This window comes from Silurus meridionalis, chromosome 7 (genome assembly GCF_014805685.1).
Source record: "Silurus meridionalis isolate SWU-2019-XX chromosome 7, ASM1480568v1, whole genome shotgun sequence".
In the NCBI taxonomy this organism is placed as follows: domain Eukaryota; kingdom Metazoa; phylum Chordata; class Actinopteri; order Siluriformes; family Siluridae; genus Silurus; species Silurus meridionalis.
Window position 1 is genome coordinate 6,381,402 of NC_060890.1, and position 26,304 is coordinate 6,407,705.

Here is a 26,304-nt window from a genome sequence, read left to right on the forward strand (position 1 = left end):
AAAGGAATACATTTGTCTTCATCTTCATTGTACATCATCTTCACACCAATCTTACAGATGTGCTAATTTGGATACTGGACCTATGTGACTCTATACCACATGAAAAGTGATTACAGCTCTTGGATGAGAAGTTTAGTGTCCATATGTCCATAGTGGACATTTTGGTTCGGTTTGGTTAATATTTAATTTACATGGAAAAAAATAAAGAAATAATCAGCAACAAGGTGCTAAAACTGCAGCCTGTCTCAAAATGGACGTAAACCAGACTGAGAATGGAGAAAATACCATACTATCCAATAAAGACACACTTAAACAGCATCATTAGATAGATAGAGTTCCATTGTGCTTGTTGGGTATAATGGAAATCATTACATGTTCGAACAAGCGTATTCATGTCCAAGCAGTGCTGTTACAGAAACAACGATCAGACTAAAAACTTTCTTTCGGCTTCTCCCGTTAGGGGTCGCCACAGCGGATCATCCGCATGTTTGATTTGGCACATGTTTTTACGCTGGATGCCCTTCCTAACGTAACCCTCCCCAATTATCCGGGATTGGGACCGGCACTAAGAGTGGCTGGGGTTGGTTCCCTGACCGGGGATCGAACCCGGGCTGCAGCGGTGAGAGCGCCACATCCTAACCACTAGACCATTTATAAAATAAATTAATAAGCAAACCACAAAACGTGGTACAAACATAAGAAAAAGCCTATACAACAGTACAACTGTATATACAAACGTTTGTGGACACCTGACTATAAAATATGTGCTTTCAGTCCTATTTGCTGTTATAAAAACCTCCACTATTCTGGGAAGATGTTTACTAGATTTTAGAGTGTGCTTGTGAAGAGTTGTGTTCATTCTGCAACAAGGGTGTTAGTGAAGCCAGGTACTGATGTAGGGTAACAAGACTTGGGGTTCAGTCAGTGTTCAAATTCATCCCAATACTGTATCGATGAGGTCAGAGCTCTATATCAGGTCATTCACAATCTTCCACTCAAACCAATTTTTTTTAATGCAGCTGGCTTTGTGCACAAAGAAAATTGTGTGCCTTCAACTTTGTGGTAACGTTTTTTTTGGAATTAAACCACATATAGTTGGAAAAGGCAGGTGTCCCAATACTTCTGTATATATAGTGTATAAAGGGTGATGAGTAACTGGAAAAGAAAGTCGTGATTTTATTGCTACATTTGTGTGTTACCTTTGAACTGCTTTGTTTTTTTTGTTTTTCCCAACCACACATCATCTATAGTAAATGGCGTGGTGTACTAATCACTCAACAGACAAAGCTAATCTGTCAGGAAATGTGTCCACCCTCTGGACACCCAACATTCGGCACTCTGCTTCCTGCCTTGTGTTTATATGCAGCCCGGATTCTGCACACACAGCTATTTTTCTTTTCAGATTTTCCTTTCTGCCTGGCACGCTGAATCTCTTTGTGTGCTTTTCCAGTGGAATCGAGACAGTGATGGAATAAAACGTTCCATAGTACACTTACGTTACACGCTAAGTGCGAACCTTTTTAATAGCCAGTGAGCTGATTGAAAAAAAATCAGCATCTCTAAAGAAATGGCATCAAAGAAACAACTGAAGCACAGAAACATGTTTAAGACAGGCACAGACAGGAAACTGATACAGTGTTAGCTGTCTGGAGAAATGTATACACTGCTTAGAGATAGAAAAAAATCTTCACATCAGGAATTCCACACAAAAAAAAAACAGTAGAACTTATGTTGGATGAGGCAGTGGTGGGGGGAAGCAAGTAAGTGAGCAGGAGGAGGTGTATGAGAGGTGGGGCAGATTTGCCTGTCTGCACTACCTGTCTGTAACTGTAGCCCTGAAGTAGCAGGAAGTAAGGGAAGTGCACGGGCGGATGAATGGAATACTGTGTGCAGTTGTCATCGCTGCTCCCCAGCTCTTCTTTTCTGCCAGACTCACAGGGAAGCTCTTTGTAAGCCTTAGGGTCTTCCCCGCCTGATTGGCTCTTAAGGCTTTGCTGGGGCTCAGGGGAGGACCTGAGATCTGCTTCACTGAGACTCCTACACAGGCTCAGGCCGATGTCTGTGAGGATGCCATGCCCACTCCCCCCAAACACCACCGATCTGCCCCGTGAGCGCGTCTTCTGCAGTTTACGAGCTTGAGCGTTGATCCCTAGAAAGCAAAAACAACAAAATGTGATTGTACATGATGTACACTATATGGAGAAATGTATCGGGAAACCTGACTTTTCCAGCCATATGTGGTTCTTCCCCAAACTGTTACCACAAGTTTGATACACTCAATTGTATAGGATCTATTTGGATGCATCTCTTCCCTCAAACTTGTTTCCCCATGACAATGGCGCTGGAGTGGAAGATCTTGGGCCTCCTCACCTCACCTACATCAGTACCTGACTTTACTAACACCCTTGTTGATGAATGAGGACAAATCTTCTCAAGCACACCCCAATATCTAATGGAACATCTTCCCAGAAGAGTGGAGGAAACTATAACATCAAATGGGGACTGAATGTGGTGGAATGAAATGTTCAAATTGCCAATCTTATTGTTATTGGTTCACAAACATTTATCTATTTATTCTGTCATTACAACAGATATGTCCATGTGAGATGTTAGAAAGCTACACTATACTGACAAATGTTTGCAGACACCTGAACCTTTCCTGCCATATGTGACTCTTCTCTAAACTGTTACCACAACGCCGGAGGCACACAATTGTATAGCCTGGATGTGGTATAATACAATTTAGCATTCACTTGAACTAGGAGACCCAAACCTCTTCCAGTATGGCAATGCCCCCGTGCACAAAGTGAACTGGAGTGTAAGATCTTGTGTGGCCTGCTTCAAAGCTCTGACCTTAATCCTACTGAACACCTTCAGGATAAATGTGAATGCTGACTGCACCCCAGGCCTCCTCACCTCACCTACATCATTAACTGACTTTACAAACATTCTTGTGGCTGATTAACACAAATCTGCACATCTTCCCAGAAGAGTAAAGGTTAATTACAAAGTACAAATACTTTGCTACTGTGCTTTACTTTACTATTTATTTTTCAGACAACTTTTAACTTTCACTCATTGCATTTTTTACACAAATGTCTGTACGGTAACAGGCTCGTTACTTTAGTTTTAATCTATTCGGTAACATGATAAATATTTTTTCTTCTCATTGTTCGCCGTTTTCAGCTTTTTTAATCTACCGCTGGTGTATCATTTCCTGTCTCTTACGCACCACAGACGTAGGCTAGGCTATAACGCTAACAACAAGCAAGGCAGAAGGCAACAAGAAGCACAGGGTTAACGTAGATGAGACACAGGGAGTCAGCGATGTAACATGACCGAGAACAGACACGTTCCTGATCACCTGATCAAAGCCGGTCAGAGCCCAAACATGTCAGAGCCCAAACTTCTTTACTTCAACTTAAGTTAAAAAAAAGTAGTCTTTTAAAACATGAGTATGTGAACTTCTACTTGAGTGAAGGATGTGTGTACTTTTGCCATCTCTGTTTTTATGTGTCCACAAACCTTTGTCCATTTAGTGTATGTCTGACAGAAGATATGCTTATTTGAGATGTTATAAAGCTATATAAAGTTGTGTTTATTAGAAACCCTACTGTAGATTGCAGAAGCCTTTCTAGAGTTTATAATTTTACAGTGAGCTCTATAATTCAAATATTTGTCTTCATCTTCATTGTACTTCCACTTCACACCAATCTCACAGATGTACTAAATTTAATATTGGACCTATGCGACTCTATACATGAAAAGTGACAAGAATAATTTGACAAAATCCAAGTTCAAATTAAAAACAGAGCCCTAGATAGGACTTTGAATTCTGCCTTGACTCCATAGTGGACATTTTGGTTTGCTTTGGTTTGTCAGTCATAGATTGGAAATGAGCCATTTTTACAAGACAATTCTATTGTTAGTCTTTGTATTAACTGGATTTGGTTAATATTTCATTTACATAGAAATAAATAAAGGCAACCGGCCATAATCAGTAACAATGTCTCAAAATGAAAATAGACTGAATGTGAAGACTGAAAAATGTCTTACTATGCAATAAAAAGACACGTAACCAGCATCATTGATAGATTTCCACTACATGCTTTGTTTCCTGTTTCCCTTTAGGAGATTAGACTAATCTGCCACTTGGGTTATTTTATTCATACAGTAGTTAACTGAGCAGATGAGGGTTGAGCGCTTGTTTAAGGGCCCAGCAGTGGCAGGAATTTGAACTCATTACCTTTCAATCGTTTTAAAAACTGAGCTACAACTTTCCTTCTACATACCGTTTTAAAGGATGCAAAAATTGATAAATATTTTTGAGGACATATTTGTTTAGTACCTGCAGTCACTGTATCTTTGTCTCTGGAGATCTTCTCTTCGGCACTGACTCTGCTTTGAATTTCAAAGCGCCGAGCGTAGCCTTCTTTGGGCTTCCAAAGTGACTGCAGGAGCAGCGGACGCTCGTTGTCTCCCACCACACGCACACACTCGCTCCTCCATTCTCGCTCCCTGATGCAGCCGATCACATCACACAGGACATAGGCATCGGCATCGGCCTTGTTCAGAGAGTATCTGTTCAAACGCAACAAAAGGAAAAGGTCTTTGTGCCAGATATTCAGGATATGAGGAAAACGGTGTAAAATCTTGATCTGGAACTTATTTATTAGGTAATAAGATTATTATCTAGAACAGCGTAGTGGTGCAGGGGGAGGCATTGCTGCTTCACAGCTGCAGGATTCCTGGTTTGATGGTTTGAGCTTCAGGATTAATGGAACACATATGAAACAAATTAACATTCAGGGGGTTTAGAGAACACTTCCATGCTTCAGTCTGATTGCTGGTTTTCTATGTACAGTAGTAGTGTAGGGACCGATACAAACACATTCTTAAATATATAAACATTTGCCTTACTGTTTGTCTCAAAATATAGTGCATTCTTTTTTTTTTTTTTTTGGCGTTTGTATTAAAACCTTGAATCAATTGCCTACAAAAAAGGTCAAACCTGTGAAACAAACCTAGCATTTTTTGTACACATTAGGTCCTCACCAGGATATAAAAACATTTATCCAGCACTGAGTCTAGCTGTGGAATGGGAGAAAAGTGAAAGAACCCCATTTTCTAAAAACCCGACTCAGCATCCTAGTGGTTAGCATTTGGGGTTTGCATTTCATTGAAGGAATTCATTTCTGCTCAAATTTCCCCCCATCTCTAACACATTTGGCATTTAGACATTCACTTTAACTCGACCGAAACATCTGCCCATGTGCACAAAGACTGTTTCATGGTGATTTTTGAATTTTTTTCCACACACTTTTAACAGTATTATGTTAAAACCTATAGTTTAACAGCTCTAAATTTGACATCGGTGTAAATCCCATTCTGAACTTTGCACAGACCTGTGGAATAAAGCGTACACTTTATGCATTCTCCTTTTTTATCAAGTACTTGCATGCACTTCTCTGCTTTCAACCCAAGGGCACAAACAGGGATTATCGGGATTATTATGTTTTTGAAAGAAAAAGCATAAAGATTTGCCAAGGAAAATGGAGGAAAATGGCTTCAGGGCTCTGGTATACTCTATCACACTTTTATGTTACTTTTCTAATCATTTTCTGCTCTTTAAGAAATGGCGATGTGACTTACAAGGAAACCAGGATCTAATTCTAGCCTGAATGAGCAGTTAAAGGTTCACAGTCCTTCTAAAAGGCCAACCAGTGGTATTCTGGATGGCTTGGGATTCGTTTCTGAAACCACTTTTAAAGACACTGTACCACTAAACAACCACTGTGCATCCTGATGCATTATTATGTGCAGTTATGGCCTGGAGAACTGATAGTTTCTGTGTATAGCAATCATTATTATAAATATATATTTTTTATTTATTGACTGACATGGTGTATAAAGGGCAGCTCTTTCACACGGGTACATAAGCATGTTTTGTTGATTTGCCTTAATGAGTATGCAATGTCAAGCATTTTATCTATAGCTGTAAAAACAGAGGGTGCTGTTCATGCAAATGGGTCAATAGCTGAATTCATCTCAAGCCAAAATAATGAAATAAATGTAATTCGTAATTCGTAGCTTTTTCACGTATTTGCACTTTACTGAAGTATTTCTATTTGAGAAAACTTTTACTTGAACTTCAGTACATTTCAAAGTCAAATATCGTGTTTTTTTTCTCAACTACAGAACGAGTGGATACAAACGTAAAAACCCACCAATCAGGGCCCACGCTCTGTTTTACAAATGTTTTGATTGGCGCTCTGTGGTATCTACTGATCACCAACATACAGTTCATCATGGGTTTAACAGTAAGCAGAAGATTTTGAAAGGAATAAATGATGAAAGAAACTCCTGATTCGAACTCGCCACAACAGCCGTGGCCTCATTTCATGATTTTTTTTTTAAGTAGTTAATAATAAGGTTTTGGGTTTGTAATCATTTAAATAGATATCAATCAGTGTTTGACTCATAAATTTCATTCTAATAATAGATTGTTGTGCTGAGAGTAACATTAGAGTCTTTTTCACATAAAGAGTTGATCAAGCAAAGAGTCTTATGACAAAAATGATAACAAGAACGTTAAAGTCAAAATAGATCAAAGTATTCTGGAAACATTTAAAGACAAATACTTGTGTACTTTTACCCAAGTGAACGTATAAAGGGAGCACTTTTACTTTTACTTGAGTAATATTTACAGAGTGTATCTCTACTTTAACTCAAGTACATGGTTCGTGTACTTCGTCCACCACTGCAAAATATCACCATTTCTTACATAGGAATAATACAAATATTTATGACTAATTAAAAAGGTTTTCATTCACATACAGTATGTCAGACTTACATTTTTATACTGGATTGGATTGGTATTACATTTCAGACCACAAATTTCAGACTGTACCTTTGGTCCTTGAACACATACAAAAACCTCATGCACAAACGACAGTCTTTCTTTGGAAATCAGATACGTGTCCACTAACTGCACAGTATCTGATTGCTCATCCAAATTAGCACTAGGATTTCTGCAAGTCAAGACCTACAGGTAATCATAATTTATAGTATTTTATAGTATTTGTAGTATTAAGTTGGAAAGATGCAGTGCCAAGAAAACGGGAATGTGTATCGGCGTTTCATGTGACATAATTAAGTAATAAAAATATCATTATTTCAGTAGAATCGACCAAAATAAGCACAGGAAGCTCCGGTATCCCCACCTCTCAAGTGCTTCTTTCACCAGTTCTTTGGCACTGGAATGGGTTGTTGCCAGGACACTTTTATAGTTGGCACCTTCGCAGATCTCCGTGCCAAAAACCTTCAGGATACCTGGTGCTGTTATGTGACTTGACAGCTCAGAGGGATCGTCTGTTACCGATGGTTCTTCTCCAGTTGTCGTCGTGTCCCCACGAGCCGAGAGCACACCACGGGTAAACACAGAGGAAAGGCGGTGTTGATGTCGGCGGATTCTGCTCTTGGCTGGTTGCCTGAAGCCCACACCCTCTGCAGATATGGCAGTGCCAACTGACGCTCTGGATCTGGGGAAAAAATAGGAAAATAGGGTTGACACAACTCGAAAGTATAGAACCACATTGTCACTATATTAGCCTCCTTTTCAATTGGCACAGTGATTATGAACCAGTGCTTTGGTCTGCTATGAACATGGACAGGAATAAATGAGATATTCGGCTGAAAATTGGACATGAATATGTGCAAACTCTGTACTGTAAATTGCTCATTTTTGCACAAAGGCCTCCTTTCAACACATGGATAGCATGAACGGCATGCCATATTCAAAAAATAGTTTTAGAAAATACTTCCTGTGATATCCATGAGCGCTCAAGCCAAATGCTACATTTATGCTGAAGACATTTAGTCATCAAATTCTAAAAAACGTGTGCTTCGGCATTCCCAAACCTTCAATCCATAATGTATTTATTTTAATCTACTTGTATAATCCAACACAGGAAGAGTGATTAATGACTATTTGGTATTTCTGCTTAAATTATGCATATAATGTATATTTTCTTGACATTTCCTTTGAGGAAATCATACAATAAATGTAAAGCTTCATTACACATCCAAGCAGAAGTGAACTGGAAATCTAAATCAGTCCTACAAATTGTATTATGGACACTATATAAAAGTATTGGGACACCTGACAAAGTTGGAGGCACACATTTGTATAGGACATCATTGGATGTCGTAGGATGAAATGTCCACAGGAACAGTCAAAAATCTAGAGGAACATCTTCTCAGAAGAGTAAAGGAAATTATTAGAGCAAATGATGACTAAATGTGGGATGCGATGCTCAAAAAGCACATATACTTATGACCAGGTGTCCGCAAACTTTTGCCAATATAGTGTAGCGCTGTTTCTTTACCTCATAAACCTCAGCAAACAAATGAAAACTATGTGAAAAAAAAAGTATACAGCTCTTCTTATTTTACACGTCAATCACAAAAGCATTGACTTCATTGGTAAGCGAACAGCCAATGGAATAAAAATGACATTTCTTCAAGCTTCCATTTTTTTGAGAAATCAGACATCATACATCAACCTGATTCATCATAAGTAGAGTTTCTGAGTAGTATGGCCCTGCCGTCTGTCTGCTGTACAGTGTACATGTGTTCATGTGTGAGCCCCTGTGCCTCAGCATGCTTTAACGAGAAAAGGGGAAATAAAACTAGCGGCCCACCCAGAAAAAAATACAGCATCCCACTAGGAAAATTCCAGATGCCAAGTAACTACATATTGTAGAACTGCAGATCTAAGCTCTGTCTCCATTAGCGTTCATAGACATGTCTTTGTCTGGTCAACGAATTCCTATACAGTCCATACTGTACATCAGGCATCTGGAGCAGCAGATACTCTCAGAAAGTATGGTACAAAGTCATATGGTGGAGGTGGTACTCGATTTTACCTGGATAGATTTTAGTACTGATCCGTGCTAGAGTACTAAAGTGGTCCACTTGGCCCTGTATTTTGGAAAGCTGTAATCCCAATTTCCCAATTCCATGTGAAGGATTTATACTAAAGGTACTGTAGAGTAGATAATACTCTGAATGGTACAACTTCAGCAACAAGGGGATCAACAGTTTGGTACCTTTTTTTGTGCAGACCTTTGACACTATAACTGAATACTCATGTACCAGTGTTAAACTATGAACTATGAGATTGGATTTGGATTGTAATCGGTATAATCCAAATCACTGGCTTAGGAATGTTATCTGTATGAACAGTTCTACATTTGCATTACATTACATTTATGGCATTTATTCAGAGCGGTGTACAAAAGTCTTTGAAGTCTCTATCAATGAATAAATCAGCCCTGGTTCACTCGGTTGCAAACTTGCCTGAAACTCTGTTGGAAGGAACGATAGCACACTTTTTTAATAGATAAAGACAAAAAAACAAACAGGGAAAATAAGTGCTAGTTGAAGTGTTTCAGGACGAGATATATCTTCACCCATCGTTTGAAGTTAGGCAGGTTTCGGACATCTAGGGGAAGATCATTCCACCACCTTGATGCCAGAACTTGAAAGAGTCTTGATGTACCCTGTAAGATGGTGGGTATAGCTTTTAGGGACCCATTACTAACAAAAAAATGATGGAACTACACGGATCAGGAATATCATTTTGACATTATAACATTATGACCGGTGAAGTGAATAACACCGAATATCTCTTCATCATGGCACCTGTTAGTAGGTGGGATATTTGAGGCAGCAAGTAAACATTTTGTCCTCAAATTTGATGTTTCAGAAGCAGGAAAAATGGGCGAGCGTAAGGATTTGAGCAAGTTTGACAAATTGTGTTGGCTAGACGTCTGGGTCAGAGCATCTCCATGTGGGGAGCGAAGGGTGGTCCGTGTGGTCTGATTCAACAGATGAGCTCCTGTAGCTCAAATTGCTGAGGAATTTAATGCAGGACTGTTTTGGCAGAAAAAAGGGGACCAACACAATATTAGGCAGGTGGTCATAATGTTGTGCCTGATTGGTGGCCATAAGGTGATGCCTGATTGGTGCATAATGAATGGGCATTCGATGCCACCCAGATGAGGATTTTTTTTTTTTTTTGGTATCCCTCAAGGTTTGGTGGTCTAGTGGTCAATCCCCGGTCAGGGAACCAACCCCAGCCACTCTTAGTGCCGGTCCCAAGCCCGTATAAATGGGGAGGGTTGTGTTAGGAAGGGCATCCAGCGTAAAAACGTGCCAAATCAAACATGCGGATGATCCGCTGTGGTGACCCCTGATTTTTCTCTCAAGGTTTCTTCCTTAAAGCATCTCAGGGAGTTTCGCCACTATCACCACGGGCTCGTTCATTAGAAATAAACTTATGAGGTAAAAAAATGCTTTATACTTGTCCCAGGTACATTACAGCAGAGTGAAATTATTTTTTCACATATCCCAGAGCACAGGGTCAGCCATGATACAGGGCCCCTGGAGCACAAATGGTTAAGGGCCTCGATTAAGGGCCCCAAGAGTGGCAATACTGGGGCTTGAACTCCCAACCTCAGTAACCAAAGCATAAACCACTTATCTACCACTTCCCAGGGGTTGAACTTGTGATTCATATGGATAATCTATTTATCTATTGGACTTCTTTGGGACAATTGTCTATTGTGCAAAGAGCTATACAAATAAATCTGGACTTACTGGACAGAGCCATTGCTGTGTTTGCGGCTGAGTTTGGAAAGGCTCCTCTTGGCTGCGCTGATCGGTGCGGCTGCAGGTGACGGAGGTGCGGTTCCTGTTCTCCTTAAGGTCCGCTCAGTCCACGTCATCGTCATTCATCAGAAAGCGCTCTAAAGGCGCACCAAAGTCATCCTTTAGACTGGAAAAAACAGAGCTCTGCGCCACTGACGCACTAATGCGCATAATAAAAAAACAATTCAATAATTGTTCATTATCAAAACTTTGCATTTGAAGGAAACCCCAGAGGAAACGAGGTCTGGAGAAGCGACTCCACTTCTCCCTCTACCTCTGACTTGCCCGCGTTTGGTCTTTTTAAAGCCCCGCACTGGTTAGCGCTATAGACAGGGTTGCCAGATTCTCCCAAAATGTTACCCCTCATCCCAATAACAACCCTTCTCAAATCAGTAACCTGTACATCATAGGAGCTTTAATGGCATACCCGAGAACCGTTATCACAAACCAAATCGATTTACTAAGATTATAGCAAAATAACCAAATTACTTTGCAATTCAAGCAGCTTTAATGACGAACCCCTATAGAGGAGGTATTAATGAATTATCTGGCAACCTGTTTCAGAAGATGATGATGATGATGATGAAGCTAAAGGGAGGGTCCATGGTTACTTGCTTGTCATTGCATCTTTTAAAGGTGCAATAGTCAAATCCTTATATAAACAAATAACGGATTTCATGGATAATTTGTTTTGTTTTTACAAAAATTTGTTTGGCAAACTAAATTGTTATACGTTATTTCATGGACATCTGTGATTAGTGGGATCTTTCAAATGTCAAACCGTATTTAACCATAGGAGACTTGGAAATCTTGGAAAGAGAAAAAGAAATAATTTTACTTAATGCACCTTTAATGTTGTTGTCATTAATAATTTTTAGAAATAAGTTTCAAAAATCAAATAAAAAAAATTGTAAGAAGTCTTAGATATTCAATTAGAATTATTGTTGTTATTGTTATTTTGATTATTATATTATCCTTAATATTTGCAAACCAGTAAGTGCATTTCTCAAAACAATGTGTACAAGCAGCACAAAACATTGCATTTCTTGCAAAAGCCTGTACTTTTCTCAAAATCCTTAGTTCATCTCTCAAATGTAGTATTTGTGTCAATGAACAGATCATTGGCATCAGAATAAGAAGTCCTTTTGTTATTGTTCACAAACAAGATCATCAATATATTTGGTCATATTGTCAGGATTGACACTTTTACTGTACTGTACGAGTGTTCATTCATTTCTTGGTTGTTTATTTATTATTAGAAATTGTAATTCTGTGTTTTGCTCTATCGTCAATTGAAGGTATTCACCTTTGACCTGTTTTAGAGAACTAGTTGATCATTAGTTGATCTGATGCCGTTCACTCGCCTTCATTAGTGACATTCAAGATTCATCTGGACAATTCATCAATTCAAGTCACATTTAAAAAGTTAAAAAAGTTTAATAGAAATTTAAGCTTGACAGATTCTGACAACTGGTTTAACCATTTTGCATTCAATGACTTGTGCCTTGAACTGATGATGAGATGTTTTGGGGGTTGAGACCATTCAGGTGTATTCAGTATTTTGATCAGCATGACATAAACAACTGATAATGTAGGAAACAGCAGACAATTGTACACAATCGATTAAATGAATGTCCCGAAGCATTTTGATCAAAGCAACAAGAATTGTTTTTATGATGTGCACAAGTTAATAAATGATGTGGAGGTTGACCAAGTAGTTTTGAAAATTTCATTTCTGGTCTGAGAAACTCTCAGAAGCAACTGAGAAAAACTGTAATAACTAGGTTAACCTCAATTTTACAGAAACATGTTTGTATGTGGAAGTGGGCTATTTGTGGGAAAGTTGTAATCATGTGGTTAAGACATTGGAGTTCTGATTGGACAATTGTGAGTTAAAATTCCAGCACTACCAAGACGCCACTCCTGGCATCAGTTGTAAATCTATATATAAGTCTCTTTGGATAAGGCTGTCTGCCAAAAGCCCTAAATATAAAGGTTAATAAGAAATTCAGCATTATGTAAATAAAGCCACTTTTAAAACCAAGGGGGGAAAAAAGCATAAGTATGACTGTCAGGTGATTCCCTGAAATCTGTTCAACTGATTCCTTGATGAACGGGAAAGTTTCTTTAAAATGCTTAGAAAAACCACCCAATTTTCAAATAAAACTGCACAGAGGTACATGATCCACACCAGCACAGGACTTCATGACTCCTGTCAGCCAAAATTATCAAGAAACATTAAATGTATTTGTTTGTTTGTTTATATCAGGACATGCTATGGTAATTGCTGCATTTTGGATGAATAAATACTTGAAATTGGAAACCAAACAATATAAAACTTGAAATTTAACCCCCCAAAAAATTGTTAAAAACCATGCGACTTGGATGAAATATTTTTATATTAACATCAAATCATATCCAGTTTAACCTTCTAACAGTTCAACCAACCTTAAACACTCTTGTGACTCCATCTGGTGGCCAGAATTATTCCAGGAAAAAAGAAACATCCATCCATACATCCATACATTCATCCATCCATCCATCTATCTATCTACAGTGAGGAAAATAAGTATTTGAACACCCTGCTATTTTGCAAGTTCTCCCACTTAGAAATCATGGAGAGGTCTGAAATTGTCATCGTAGGTGTCCACTGTGAGAGACATAATCTAAAAATGATTTTTAAACTATTTATTTGTATGATACAGCTGCAAATAAGTATTTGAACACCTGAGAAAGTCAATGTTAATATTTGGTACAGTAGCCTTTGTTTGCAATTACAGAGGTCAAACGTTTCCTGTAGTTTTTTACCAGGTTTGCACACACTGCAGGAGGGATTTTAGCCCACTCCTCCACACAGATCTTCTCTAGATCAGTCAGGTTTCTGGCCTGTCGCTGAGAAACACAGAGTTTGAGCTCCCTCCAAAGATTCTCTATTGGGTTTAGGTCTGGAGACTGGCTAGGCCATGCCAGAACCTTGATATGCTTCTTACAGAGCCACTCCTTGGTTATCCTGGCTATGTGCTTCGGGTCATTGTCATGTTGGAAGGAGAAGGAGGTTGTTCCCCAAAATCTCGCAATACATGGCCCCGGTCATCCTCTCCTTAATACAGTGCAGTCGCCCTGTCCCATGTTCAGAAAAACACCCCCAAAGCATGATGCTACCACCCCCATGCTTCACAGTAGGGATGGTGTTCTTGGGATGGTACTTATCATTCTTCTTCCTCCAAACACGTTTAGAGGAATTATGACCCAAAAGTTCTATTTTGGTCTCATCTGACCACATGACTTTCTCCTATGACTCCTCTGGATCATCCAAATGGTCATTGGCAAACTTAAGACGTGCCTGGACATGTGCTGGTTTAAGCAGGGGAACCTTCCGTGCCATGCATGATTTTAAACTATGACGTCTTAGTGTATTACCAACAGTAACCTTGGAAACGGTGGTCCCAGCTCTTTTCAGGTCATTGACCAGCTCCTCCCGTGTAGTTCTGGGCTGATTTCTCAACTTCCTTAGGATCATTGAGACCCCACGAGGTGAGATCTTGCATGGAGCCCCAGTCCGAGGGAGATTGACAGTCATGTTTAGCTTCTTCCATTTTCTAATGATTGCTCCAACAGTGGACCTTTTTTTCACCAAGCTGCTTGGCAATTTCCCTGTAGCCCTTTCCAGCCTTGTGGAGGTGTACAATTTTGTCTCTAGTTTCTTTGGACAGCTCTTTGGTCTTGGCCATGTTAGTAGTTGATTCTTACTGATTGTATGGGGTGGACAGGTGTCTTTATGCAGCTATTATCTATCTATCTATCTATCTATCTATCTATCTATCTATCTATCTATCTATCTATCTATCTATCTATCTGTCTGTCTGTCTGTCTGTCTGTCTGTCTGTCTGTCTGTCTGTCTGTCTGTCTGTCTGTCTGTCTGTCCTTACCAACACAGGCACGTGTAGTCTCAGGAAACTATCAATACAGATCAACATAATTTGTGTAGCACTTATAACCAATTAACATAATTAAAAAGCAGCTTGATAGTAATGAATATTAATAATAAATTACGAATATAAAGTTTTATTCAATTCATAACTTTAAAAAGTAAGTACACCCCTCACATTTTAGCAACCATTTTAGTATCTTCTCAAGGGACAATACTGCAGAAATGAAACTTAGATATATTTTAGTAAATGTGCAGCTTGTGTAGCAGTACAGATTTACTGTCCTCTGAAAATAACTCAACATACAGCCATTATTGTCAAGATAACTGGCAACAAAACTAAGTACACCCTAAGTGATAACAGCTGTATGTCATGTAACCATGCAAAGCCACAAGTCCTATTCATCATGCTCATGTTTTTGTCTGCTTGACAGAACCATACAAATGTGTCTATCTTGTATTAGAGCAGTTAAAATGTGGTGCTTTGAATACAAGTCTCTCATTCTGAACATTGGATGTTCAACATGGCACCTCATAGCAAAGACTCTCTGAAGGGTTTGAGAATTAGAATTGTTGCTCTCCACGAAGAAGCCTTAGCTATAAGAAGATTAGTAACACCCTGAAACTGAGTTACAGTACAGTGTTCGGGGTCATACAGAGGTTTTCCAAGATGGGTTCCACTCAGAACAGACCTCACAAAGGCCTATCAAAGAAGTCGGGTCCTCATGTTGTGCGTCAGGTGCAAAAACTGCTTCAAAAAACAGATACATGAGTGCTGCAGCATCGCTTTAGAGGTTGCAGAAGCAGAAGGTTTACTTGTCAGTGCACAGACCATAAGCCGTACACTGCAACAAATCGGTTAACATGGCCGCCGTTCCAGAAGGAAGCCTCTCCTGAAACTGGCTCACAAGAAAGCCTGCAAACTGTTTGCTGAAGACAACCTGTCCAAGAACATGAAATACTGGAACCATGTCCTGTGGTCTGATGAGAATATGGAGTATGTGTGCTGACACCTTGGTGAGAAGTACCAAGAAAATTGTGTCTTGCCTACAGTCAAGCATGGTGGTGGTTGCATCATGGTCTGGGGCTGCAAGTGTAAATCCTGTCTGGTCTCTTGCAATCAATATAAATCAAATATGCCATCAAATAAATACATTTATGCTGTTGAAATTCATAGATGCCATACAGAAGAATTGAAAATGTGCATTTTCAATCAGTGTAATCCAAACCGTAGTTTCTATCAATAAATACTGAAATTGTGCAGCATCATACTGACAACATGACTAAACATTTTAATGATCTTGTTTTAAACAATGACAAAAGGACTTTTAATTCTGATTAGAATGAGATGTTCATTGACACAAATACTTACATTTGAGAGATGAACTAAAGATTTTAAGAAAAGTACAGGCAGATGTAGAGGACAGGGGGGTATGGAGACGGATTATCCGCTGTGGCGACCCCTAATGGAAGCAGCCGAAACAAGAAGAAGACAGGCTTTTGTTGCAAGAAATCCAATGTGTTTTGCTGCTTGTACACATTGGTTTGAGAAATGCACTTACTGGTTTGCAAACATTAAGATTGATTTGAGAAATGCTGGGCCACTATTTCAATCTAACATCTAAAAACTCAACACAAAGTGAATCAAAAGACATAAAAGATTGCTGAAGATCACAAGTTAGATACAGAAATGTTTAGAGAAATGTTTCCTTGAGATTCATGATCACTCTAATGGACAGGGCTGTTTTTCATGTTACTGCACACTGAGAGCAGAACAATGTTCCACCATCCCAATTTGATTAGTGGTAATAACAATAACTGCATTTGCAGAGGATGTTCACATGACAGTAAACCAAATACTATCAGACAGCACAGTTGTGCAATCCATGATGTTCATGATGTTCATGATGTCCTGCCAGGAGAATTGCCCTGCTTTGTTCCCAGTGCTCCCAATGGGATCATCTCCCAATCTACTGTATCATGACCTTGAGCAGGATATAGCTAAGAAGAAGTATCAACAATTACTTTTTGATCAGAGATGTAAATGAAGAAGCTTTTAATCTGAAAAGTGTAGAGAGGTGTTCGTACTCATCTTTAAAGAGACTAAGGATAATGATTTTTTTTCCCACTTTGGAATACAGTTTCATTATCTTTTCAGTGTGCAGTTCAGTGATATGTTTTTAAATGTAGCTTTATGTAGTGTGTTGTAGCTCTATGTTGTTTAGTGTAGCACCAGGGTTCTGGAGAAACGTTGTCTCATTTTTACAGTGTACTGTGTACCACTGTGTATAGTAGAAATTACAATAAAAGCCTCTTGACTTGAAATGCTAAACTTTTCATGCAAACTGTGGTCCTGAGTCATTGTAGTAGACCAGGGGTCACCAACCTATGCACCAATGCAAGTGTGATAGAATAAGAATAGCAACACAAAAAAAATAGATGCAGCTCACTGATAAGTGGCGCTATGGTGAGCTATTTTTAGAAAAGGCCACGGGCGACTCATGTGGTCCTTGCGGGTGACCTGGTTGGTGACCCCTGTAGTAGACTGTTGATATGAATTACAGTCCAAATCTATTCTCGAAGTCCTTGAGTTACTCAGAAACCTCATGGATCTATAGGCTGTTGATGAGGAACCATCCCCAGCTTCACAGAATGGTCTGCAATTGAAGAGAAAACCCTTTTTTTACCTCAACCAACCCAAACCCCAGCTAACTCAAGCTTTTAATACACTTTAACAGCACCAGGAGAGGGCAGCCTTGCTGTTTCAATACAGATTTGCTTATCTGTTGGTTTCATTTCCACTCAGTTTTATTCACAGTTATCATTCCCCTCACTGATTGTCATCCCAGTTCCAGCTAAATCGTATTCACTGTGGTATTTAACACCCGAGAAGCATATCATTCACTTTTCAGGACATTATTTAGGATTTGGATTGTAACTAATTAGGACTAAGCATACACATTCTTCTACAATGGTTTCTTTGGTTTGATCATAATCATTTAATGATGTAAACAAACACTATATTATTCAAACCATTTAGTAGTCTTTACAGGTGATGATTTGTGATAGTATTTGTAGTGGAATTAGATTTTCTATGGTGGTTTCTATTGTTTGTTTCAGAATGGTGGATTTAACCAAGTGGCCTAATGATGAGATTATATTCAGAAAATAAATTGTACTGTGACTAGAAGAGAGCACAGGATTGTTTCTATCATTACATGTTTTATGCATTTACGATAGCAAAGTAATGTGTGTGTGAGTGTGTCTGAGTCTGTTTGTGTATATCCTATTGTTAAATCCTATAATTTAAGTTTGTAAAAAAAATAACAAATGTAATGTAATATAATGTGTTGCTCAGCATATTTGAACTGTTGCACAAATTTCAGAGGTTTTCCTCCATCATGTATCTGTGTGTGAACAGATTTGAGTTTTAATAGCATTAGGAAGTATGTGCATATGTTTATAGTAAGATAAAGAATCTGTAAGTTTGGGTGTCATGTGTGTGTGTGTGTGTGTGTGTGTGTGTGTGTGTGTGTGTGTGTATGTTAATGGATGTTGGCGGAGAGGAGTTATTGTATGTTAATGCATGTCTTTGCTCTATAAGGGAGATCCACTACTGGAGGAGTCCAACATGTGTTTATGGACGAGGGTAAGAGACGTGTAAGTGGGTTTGCTCCTTTGGAAAAACCACAGAAACAATTTTTTCAGCTATTAAAGTATGGTCAAGTCATAGGTTTGATTTAATTTGCAGAAATATTTCATGTGTGGATATCCTATGAAACAAGTCCTGTTTTCACTAGCTAAAATGTATATTCGTTATTTTTCCCTTTGTTTTTTTTTTTTTTTACATCTTATACTGATGCTTAAAAATCCCAAAGCCCTCTGTCTCAAAGACATTCCTGCTTTCACACTGACCACCTCTACAAATGTCTTTCTAAGTAAATGTCCCTTCCCATACGATAATTTTTTTTGTTAGATTATCTGAGGTTTCCACCATATTCAATAAGTCCCTGTATAGAGTGTTACTGTATATAACATATCAGAATGAATGCATTGTCAGATTTAGCTCATTTGAGATAAATGCACACACTTCTTTGTCCAGATATCCAGTTTTAAACCATTGTTTTGATGCTACCTTGCATATGACAGACAGATGATCACAAGACTTGTCTCTACTGATCTGCAACACCATGGTGGTGAATAAAGCCTTGGCCCTAGAGAACCAGAACGGAGAACCAGGACAAAGAACGAGGACGGGGAATCAGGACAGATCTACAAATATACCCTATATACCATGTTGTACCAGGATGGTGTCCTAAAAATGTTATTCGATGAGGAATGACTAAATCATGATATTGTCATACTTTCCATTTCTAAGTGTTGCAATTGGACATTAAAATTTTGCTTAGAATACGTTATTGATCACACAGGGGAAATTTCTTCACATATTCCAGCGGTGTAAGAAGCTGGGGTCAGAGCGCAGGGGATCCCAAGGCTTGAACCCTGACCAGTAACCCAAAGCCTTATCTACTAAGCTACAATCAGAGGTGGCAAAAATATACACATCCTTTACCTAAGTAGCAGTACAGATAATCATATTTTTTAAATATTCTGATAAATTTCGAAATACCGACTATAATTTTTTAATTAAGAGTAAAGTATAGAAGTTCTGTAGTAAAGTAAAGCCTCTGACATGTACCTAAGTAAAAAGTAGCCATTACTACTACTTGTTTTAGTTTCACGAGACGGCAAAGTGCGCCCCCTGTCTGTTTTCTTTATTTTACAGAAGAACAGCGTTTTTGTTATTATGAGTGTATACAAATAAAAGTAGACCCTTTACAGATTGATATATTGCTCTTATCAATACGATCAAAAAAGTTTCGTTTTGGCGTTATGAGGAAAATAAGTGCGACGAAACGCTTTTGTCGACCCCCAGAGGGTCGCATCGTGCCGCATTTTGGCTGATTTGAGACTTGGCGGATCAGTAGTGCCGTTAAAATGAATTAGCATTTTGACAGCCTTATTTAATATATTAGTACAAAACAAATGTTGTTTTCTAACGAATGTATCCAGGCTGAACATCATCCGTCATATAGAACACAAGCAGAGAAAAGATGATGATGATCAGGAATGTTCTTAGTCATGTTTAAAACTCCCTCTGTCTCATCCACGTTAACCCCAAACTTCTTGTTGCTTTCTGTCTGCTCTCTTCACAAACTAGTCTACATCTGTGGTGTGTGAGATCCAGGAAACGATACACCAGTGATAGATTGAAAAAATAAAACCGCAATGACAGGAAGTAGGTTGATTGACTGAAAATGGCGCGAAGTGAGAAGAAAAAAACATCGATCGTCACCAAAAACTAAAGTAACGAGCATGTTTTTGAACATGTAAGAAGTAGATGTTTGTGTACAGAAAAGAGTGAAAGTAAAAAAAGTTAAATACTGATACTGGAAATCTACTTAAGCACAGTAATAAAGTATTTGTTCTTCATTACCTCCCACCTCTGGCACCCACCAACCACCTTTTACCATTTATCCCTGTGCTGAAGGTCTGAGGAATGTATGGGTTTATGGATGTGGTGTGTAAAAGAGTGAGTGCATGTCCATGTGTTTAGGAGGTAGTTTGTGAAAGAGCAAGCGTGTGTGTGTGTGTGTGTGTGGGTAAAAATAAAAATGAAAACAAACAAACAAACAAACAGAAAAAATATATGCATTAGTGCTTGAGGTTCGAATCTGGGTGGCGCACGTACTGTACTGTGTGTGTGTGTGTGTGTGTGTGAGTGTGTTTACACAAAGGGGCGGGCTGTGGGCAGAGACCTGCGTGTCTTGACAACCTCCGGATGACTTTTCCTGCTCGGCGATAGCGTGGAGAAAGGGGGTGGGGTGCCAAGACTTTCTCCTGCACTATCCATCTCTCGCACCGCTGATCCATCGAGTGTGTGAGAAAGGAAGTGTGACTAAGCGTGTGTGAGTGTGAGTGTGAGTGTGTTATTATATACATGCCTATCTGGTCGATCAGTAGAACTTGAGCAAACCCGAAGCAGCGTCCATTCCACCCGAGGAACCGAGGGGGTTTGAGGAGCAGCGCCCAGATGGAGGTTTTGTGCGGCTCTGATCGTCCCTTCTGGGTGAGTGTTTATACCTTCTCACGACCAGAAAGACTCAGTGCTAAGATCCATTACAGAGTCCACTTTCCCTTTAACAAGCTGCGTTGTTTCTATGGCATAAAGGCTTCTGGAGCCTGATGGAGAACCGCCAGTGGGAATTGAGATGTTTGTTGCTACAACAGAAAGTACAAAATAACACTGCTTGTTTTGAACTTTTCTTTTGAAACTTACTTCCAGCATCCATGTAACCACTTAAACTTTCATCTAGAAGAAAGTGACATGGCTGCCTGCTTGCCTTTTTTCTCACTTTGAGCCTGAAATGAAAGTTCATGCAATCTCCATTCATCTCAACCATATCAACCTAATAGACTTCCAGAACTGGCTGTGTACAATCATACAGGTTTGGGAAAAGATGTAAAAGAGATGATAGGATTTTTCTCAGCAGTTTGCTTGAAGTTTGGCTTGAAAAATGTACACATTTAATTCGAAAACATTTTTACATATTTAATTAGGTCGTCATAATCGAGACCTTCAGTTTATGTCATTTGTCGCATATACATGAGATATTCATTCACTCTTTTCTTCACATATCCAAGCTTGTTTGGAAGTTAAAGTCACCATCGATCTGGATAAGGGTGTCTGCCAAAATGCCATAAATATAAATGTGTGTATGTGAAAATATATCTTTCAGAAGGTTATGTTTTTACTCATAGGTATGCCTGTACAGCCATCTTAGAAATGGACATTGGATATTTTATTAAAAAAAGCCAAAATGTATGCCCAGTACAGATGTTAGAACTTGCCAGTCTTCTCCAGTGAGTCCCAAAGTCTTCTCTAATCACATCAATGATAAAAGGCAGAATCATAATTTCATAATTTCATTGATTTCCTCATCATTGTACCCGCAGTCCTGTGAATTACCGATTTAAAGAAATCATACACAACACAATTCGCAATCCTCTTTACAGCTGTGTCGCATATAATTTCTTTATATAATATGTCAGGATGGTAAAACCAGAACCCTGTAGAAATAATGCTCAATATGGGACATTGCCAAAATGGTGTTGAGTTACATTTATTTTCATTTTTCACTGAAGATTGAATATCAGCTTCGCTGTTGGTGGTACAGATAGATAGCTGGATGGATGGATGGATAGATAGAATATACTTATACTATCTTACTATAAGATTCCATTAAACCTACAAAGCTCAGTAAACATATTTCTTTTCAAGCTTGTAGATTTCTTATATGCCTGTTGTTTTCTTTTCTACTTGGTTAAAAAAACGGCCCTGAATATTGGGACAATTCAATTCACTCACGTTCACTTCATTACCTATTTATGCAGTCATGCAATCGGCCAATCGTGTTGGAGCGGAACGATACAGAATAAATTATGCATATGCAGGTTAGGAGCTTGTGATGTAGGTAAAAGTTGGTTTAAGTAACCTTTGTCCTGCTGAAAGACAGTCACAATTAAATTTTAATTCATAGGATTTTGGCTAGCAAGAGGTGAGACAGCAATTGGAAATACTGTATGCATCCCACACATTTTCCCTCACAGAGTTTACATTTATGCCATTTGGCACACTCTTATCCAGAGTAATTATAATTATCTCAGTAAAACAACTCAACAGTTGTGGGTAAGGCCTTGCTTAACCCACAACTAGTGGTGGTGGGATTTGAACTCACAATCTTCTGATCATAAGTCCAACATCTTAACCACTGATACAAGGGTCAGTAATAATACAGTGCCCATGGAGCACTGAGGGTTAAGGGCTTTGCTCAGTGGCAGGTTGGCGATACTAGGGCTCAAACCCCTGACTCTCTGATCAAAGCCTTAACCACTGAGCTACCACTTTCACTGTGAGTAATAATATACAGGTCTTAATGTCACTGCTTATACATGAACCCCATTATAATGATCTAAGGCATTTCCACAATGGTAAAGAGTGACTTTAGGTGAGGGAGAAGAACGTCTAAGAGCTTTGGGCAATTAGGGGTTTTGCTCGAGGTGCAAGGTGCAACCTGAGCTCTCAAGCCACTTATTTAGTGATTTTAGATCTATCCTGGAATGTTCGATGTCCTTTGTTCGACAGCTAATCAGCGAAGGGTTCGGGTTGGCAGACAAGAAAAACTTGAAAGTTCAAAATGGTGTTCAAAGGTTGAAGTTCTTTCGGGCACGATTTGTAATTCAGGAGCTTAGCTTCAGCGTCATGGGTGTTAGATTTCCCTCGTGCACTCCGTAAGCCTGTGTATTTAAACGCCGTGTGCTACACCGTCAGGCTGAACGAAAGAGGATGGAGGAGGGGAAGACAGATGTGCACTCAACAATGCGCCTGGCTGCGTTTCGCTCCGCCTTCGGGCAACTTCTATCGTCCACGTTCACTTTGGAGCAGAGCTTTCGCTCGTGGATAAGAGTGATTTAATATCGACGGACATTTGAACTGTTCATGTTGCTGAAGAACGGTTGCTTTGTGGGAAAGCCGGGTTCTTAAGGTTTGAAATGTTTTGGGTCGGGGAGATTACTGTGAGTAAGGGAACTGTGTGAAAGGAGAAAAAGAGAGGAAAGTTTTAAGAGCGGGAGTTAATGAGAGTGTTAAGGGCGATTGCTCGTCATGCTCGGCTCACACACGAGCGCTCAAATCAGTGTGATTATGTTCCTCATACTTCCAACAGCACATCTAACCTAAAATATCTTAAATAATAAAAATATAGACAAAAGTATTGGTACACCTGACTGGTTCCCCCCCAAACTGTTACCACAAAGTCTTTGGATGCTGTAGCATGACATTTTCCCCTTCACTTCAACTAGAAGACCCAAACCTGTTCCAGCATGACAATACACCTGTGCACAAACACAGCTCCATGAACCTATGGGTTGGAGTGGAAGATCTATTGCTACAGAGATCTGACCTCAACCCTATTGAATACCTTTGGGATGAACACCCTTTTGGCTGAATGAGTTCAAATCTCCACAAGCACACTCCAAAATCGAGTGGAACAGTGGAGAAAATGGGAAGTAAATGTGGAAAGGGACTTACCAATCACATACCAATTCTGTCCATATTGTGTAGTCAAGGTTAGTTTGTTATTTCTTACTATATATTTACAATAAACCAATTTAAACATATTTCTAGATTGTCTATCTATGCTTTAAGATCGTAGGCTTCGTATTTTATTGTAAAAGAGCGAAATAGATGCCGAACTCGCAAACTTTCCGTACCATCTAGAGACGTACCAGTGCCAATTGGATCCCTCTTCATGTGTAGAGTTTTGACATTGGACCTCTTTGAGTGTTCAAAGGCTCTGGCATGGAGAAGCTGGAGTTGGATCTGTGATGATTGCAAATGTTGAGCTATTTTATGAATTGCTCAGTAGCTCCTAGTTTCATAACCACAAATGACTGTAAAAGACTGTAGAAAGGACATTACTCATAATCTTACACTCCAGTGCTCATGTTAGTTCTCACTCTCCAGTGTTCTGTATTGTTTAAAAACTATAATCACACTCTTGATATCACCCAAATGAGGATGGGTTCCCTTTTGAGTCTGGTTCCTCTCAAGGTTTTTTCCTCATGACATCTAAGGAAGTTTTTCCTTGCCACAGTCACCACGGCTGCTCATCAGGGATAAACACACAGCGTTCACCTTAACTGTTGATATCTGTAAAGCTGCTTTGAGACAATGTCAGGTTGTGGAAAGCGCAATAGAAATAAACTTGACTTGAACAGAACAAGGATATTTTACGCTTGAAATGAGTACAAATGGGTACAAATTGTGGTCTTTGGAAATACTCCATCAATTCGACCCAAGGCGAGATATATAGAATCGAGTTCTCGGTTTATCAGTTAAACTGTGTTTGCTCATGCATTAGAATCAACTCCTGAAAATCTAATGATTTACTCCGACTAATCTCTTGAACGTACCGTGTTGAGCTTTGCAGAAATGAATCAGCATTTCGAAGGCATGTAAAAACAGCACACATCACCGTCTAGATCATGTCTTGGCATTTCACAGGCTGTTACCAATGGAAGATTGCAAAATGTTTATTTTTTCTTCTGGCTTTCTGTAATGTTCGGATGTGCCAATTTTTGCAGACATACGCCGGTTGGGGACATCTGTAGTAACGATGACTCATCAGTAAACAGAGTCTTTAATAAAGAGGTGATCGTATAAACCACCTCCTCAGTGCATGCTTTGATTGTTGATTATCACAATTACTTGTTTTTTTAGGTGCTTTTGACCAGGGCTCTACAAATAGGTTACATGGCCATAGCAAGTATTTATGTTATACTATGTGTGAACTAAGAACTTAATAACATAGCAAAAAATTCCTCAGGAAGACTATCTTTCTGTATGTGTGGTTCATGAGAAAGAGCTGGGAGCTCGTAAATGTTTAGCATCGAAAAGATTTCCTTCCCACAGCCGTCACACTTCTCCCATACTGTTTTATAATCCGTTCACTGTAACAGGACACTTCATACTCCTTTTCTTGAATGTTTTCGGTTGCTTTCTTTCCCGTTTTGTTCTCTCGAGGCACTATGTCCTGAAACGTCCCCGATGATCGGCTCATGGAGCAGGCAGCCACACTTCCCTGAATTATTTAAAAGAGACAGACAGAAAAAAAAGAAAGAGCTGTATGGAGTAATTCAGAATAGAATTACGATTATCAAGCAGATTTCCATATTAAAATCAATGCCCAATATGGGCATCTCGGTTCTTTTCCAAGCTGTTATTACAAAATTGGAGACACACTATATATATCCTATATTGGTGTCATTGGAAGTAGTAGCAGGAAATTTTTTCTTCATTTGAACTTGGAGACCCAAACCTGTTCCCACATGACAATGCCCCTGTGCATAAAGCGAGCTCAGTTGAGATTTCATGGTTTAGAATGGAAGATCTTGAGTATCCTGCTATAGATCTCGGACCCTAAACCCTATTAAACATCTTTGGGATGATTTGCTTCGCTGACTGTCTTGTATTTCTGATCAACAGGAAATTCCTAGTAAGTGGCATCACATGCAGGATGTGACAGAGGGATGTACAGATAGAGATGGTCAGAAAGAGAAGTTTAGACAATGTGAAAAGCTCAGTAAGCAATGTAGCTGAGCGTAAAAAGCCAGCTCTATGAAGACATGGTTCAAATGGTTGGAAGATCTTGAGTGTCCTCCTATAGGGCACATAGAGTATGAATGGTCAGGTGTCCACAAACCTTTGTTATAAAATGAATTTTGTTTAAAAAATATTGTATAGAAGAAGAATATAAGAAATATAACAACTCATTTTGTTGTTCTTTTTGCTTAAGAAAATGTACCTGGTGAACGAAACCAAAAATATAGAAGTCATCGGATTTAATATTGATTACGTATTTGATACGTCGCACAAATGCGTCAGGTTCCGAGCAACAACCTACAGTATATATGTTCTGGCCCCAAGCTTGGAACGTGATGAAATCTGATATAGTGCTGTAGCAAGGGGGTTTAGCCACTTAATCTGGAGATTATCACAAGCCTTACATACTGAACATTGTAGAATGTACAGTATGTAGAAC

General features: G+C 39.1%; 2 protein-coding genes across 3 annotated transcripts in view; one reads left to right on the forward strand and one right to left on the reverse strand.

The window, feature by feature from the left end:
• si:ch211-176g6.2 (ras-associating and dilute domain-containing protein) overlaps nt 1-10,993 on the reverse strand; it is a 32,010-nt gene extending 21,017 nt beyond the window's left edge. Inside the window, exons 1-4 of one of the 2 annotated variants that reach the window (XM_046854609.1) lie at nt 10,663-10,993; nt 7,224-7,541; nt 4,349-4,581; nt 1,818-2,149 (exon numbers count right to left, since the gene is read on the reverse strand). In XM_046854609.1, coding sequence (XP_046710565.1) covers nt 1,818-2,149; nt 4,349-4,581; nt 7,224-7,541; nt 10,663-10,796 — 1,017 coding nt within the window. In that variant the 5' untranslated portion in view covers nt 10,797-10,993. Of the gene's footprint in view, nt 1-1,817; nt 2,150-4,348; nt 4,582-7,223; nt 7,542-9,473; nt 9,548-10,662 lie in introns of those variants that run through there. The other variant, XM_046854610.1, reaches the window with a different exon arrangement.
• A 9,481-nt stretch (nt 10,994-20,474) lies between these two features.
• abcc3 (ATP-binding cassette, sub-family C (CFTR/MRP), member 3) overlaps nt 20,475-26,304 on the forward strand; it is a 59,806-nt gene continuing 53,976 nt past the window's right edge. The window contains 1 exon segment of the mRNA XM_046853032.1: nt 20,475-20,771. Coding sequence (XP_046708988.1) covers nt 20,736-20,771 — 36 coding nt within the window. The 5' untranslated portion in view covers nt 20,475-20,735.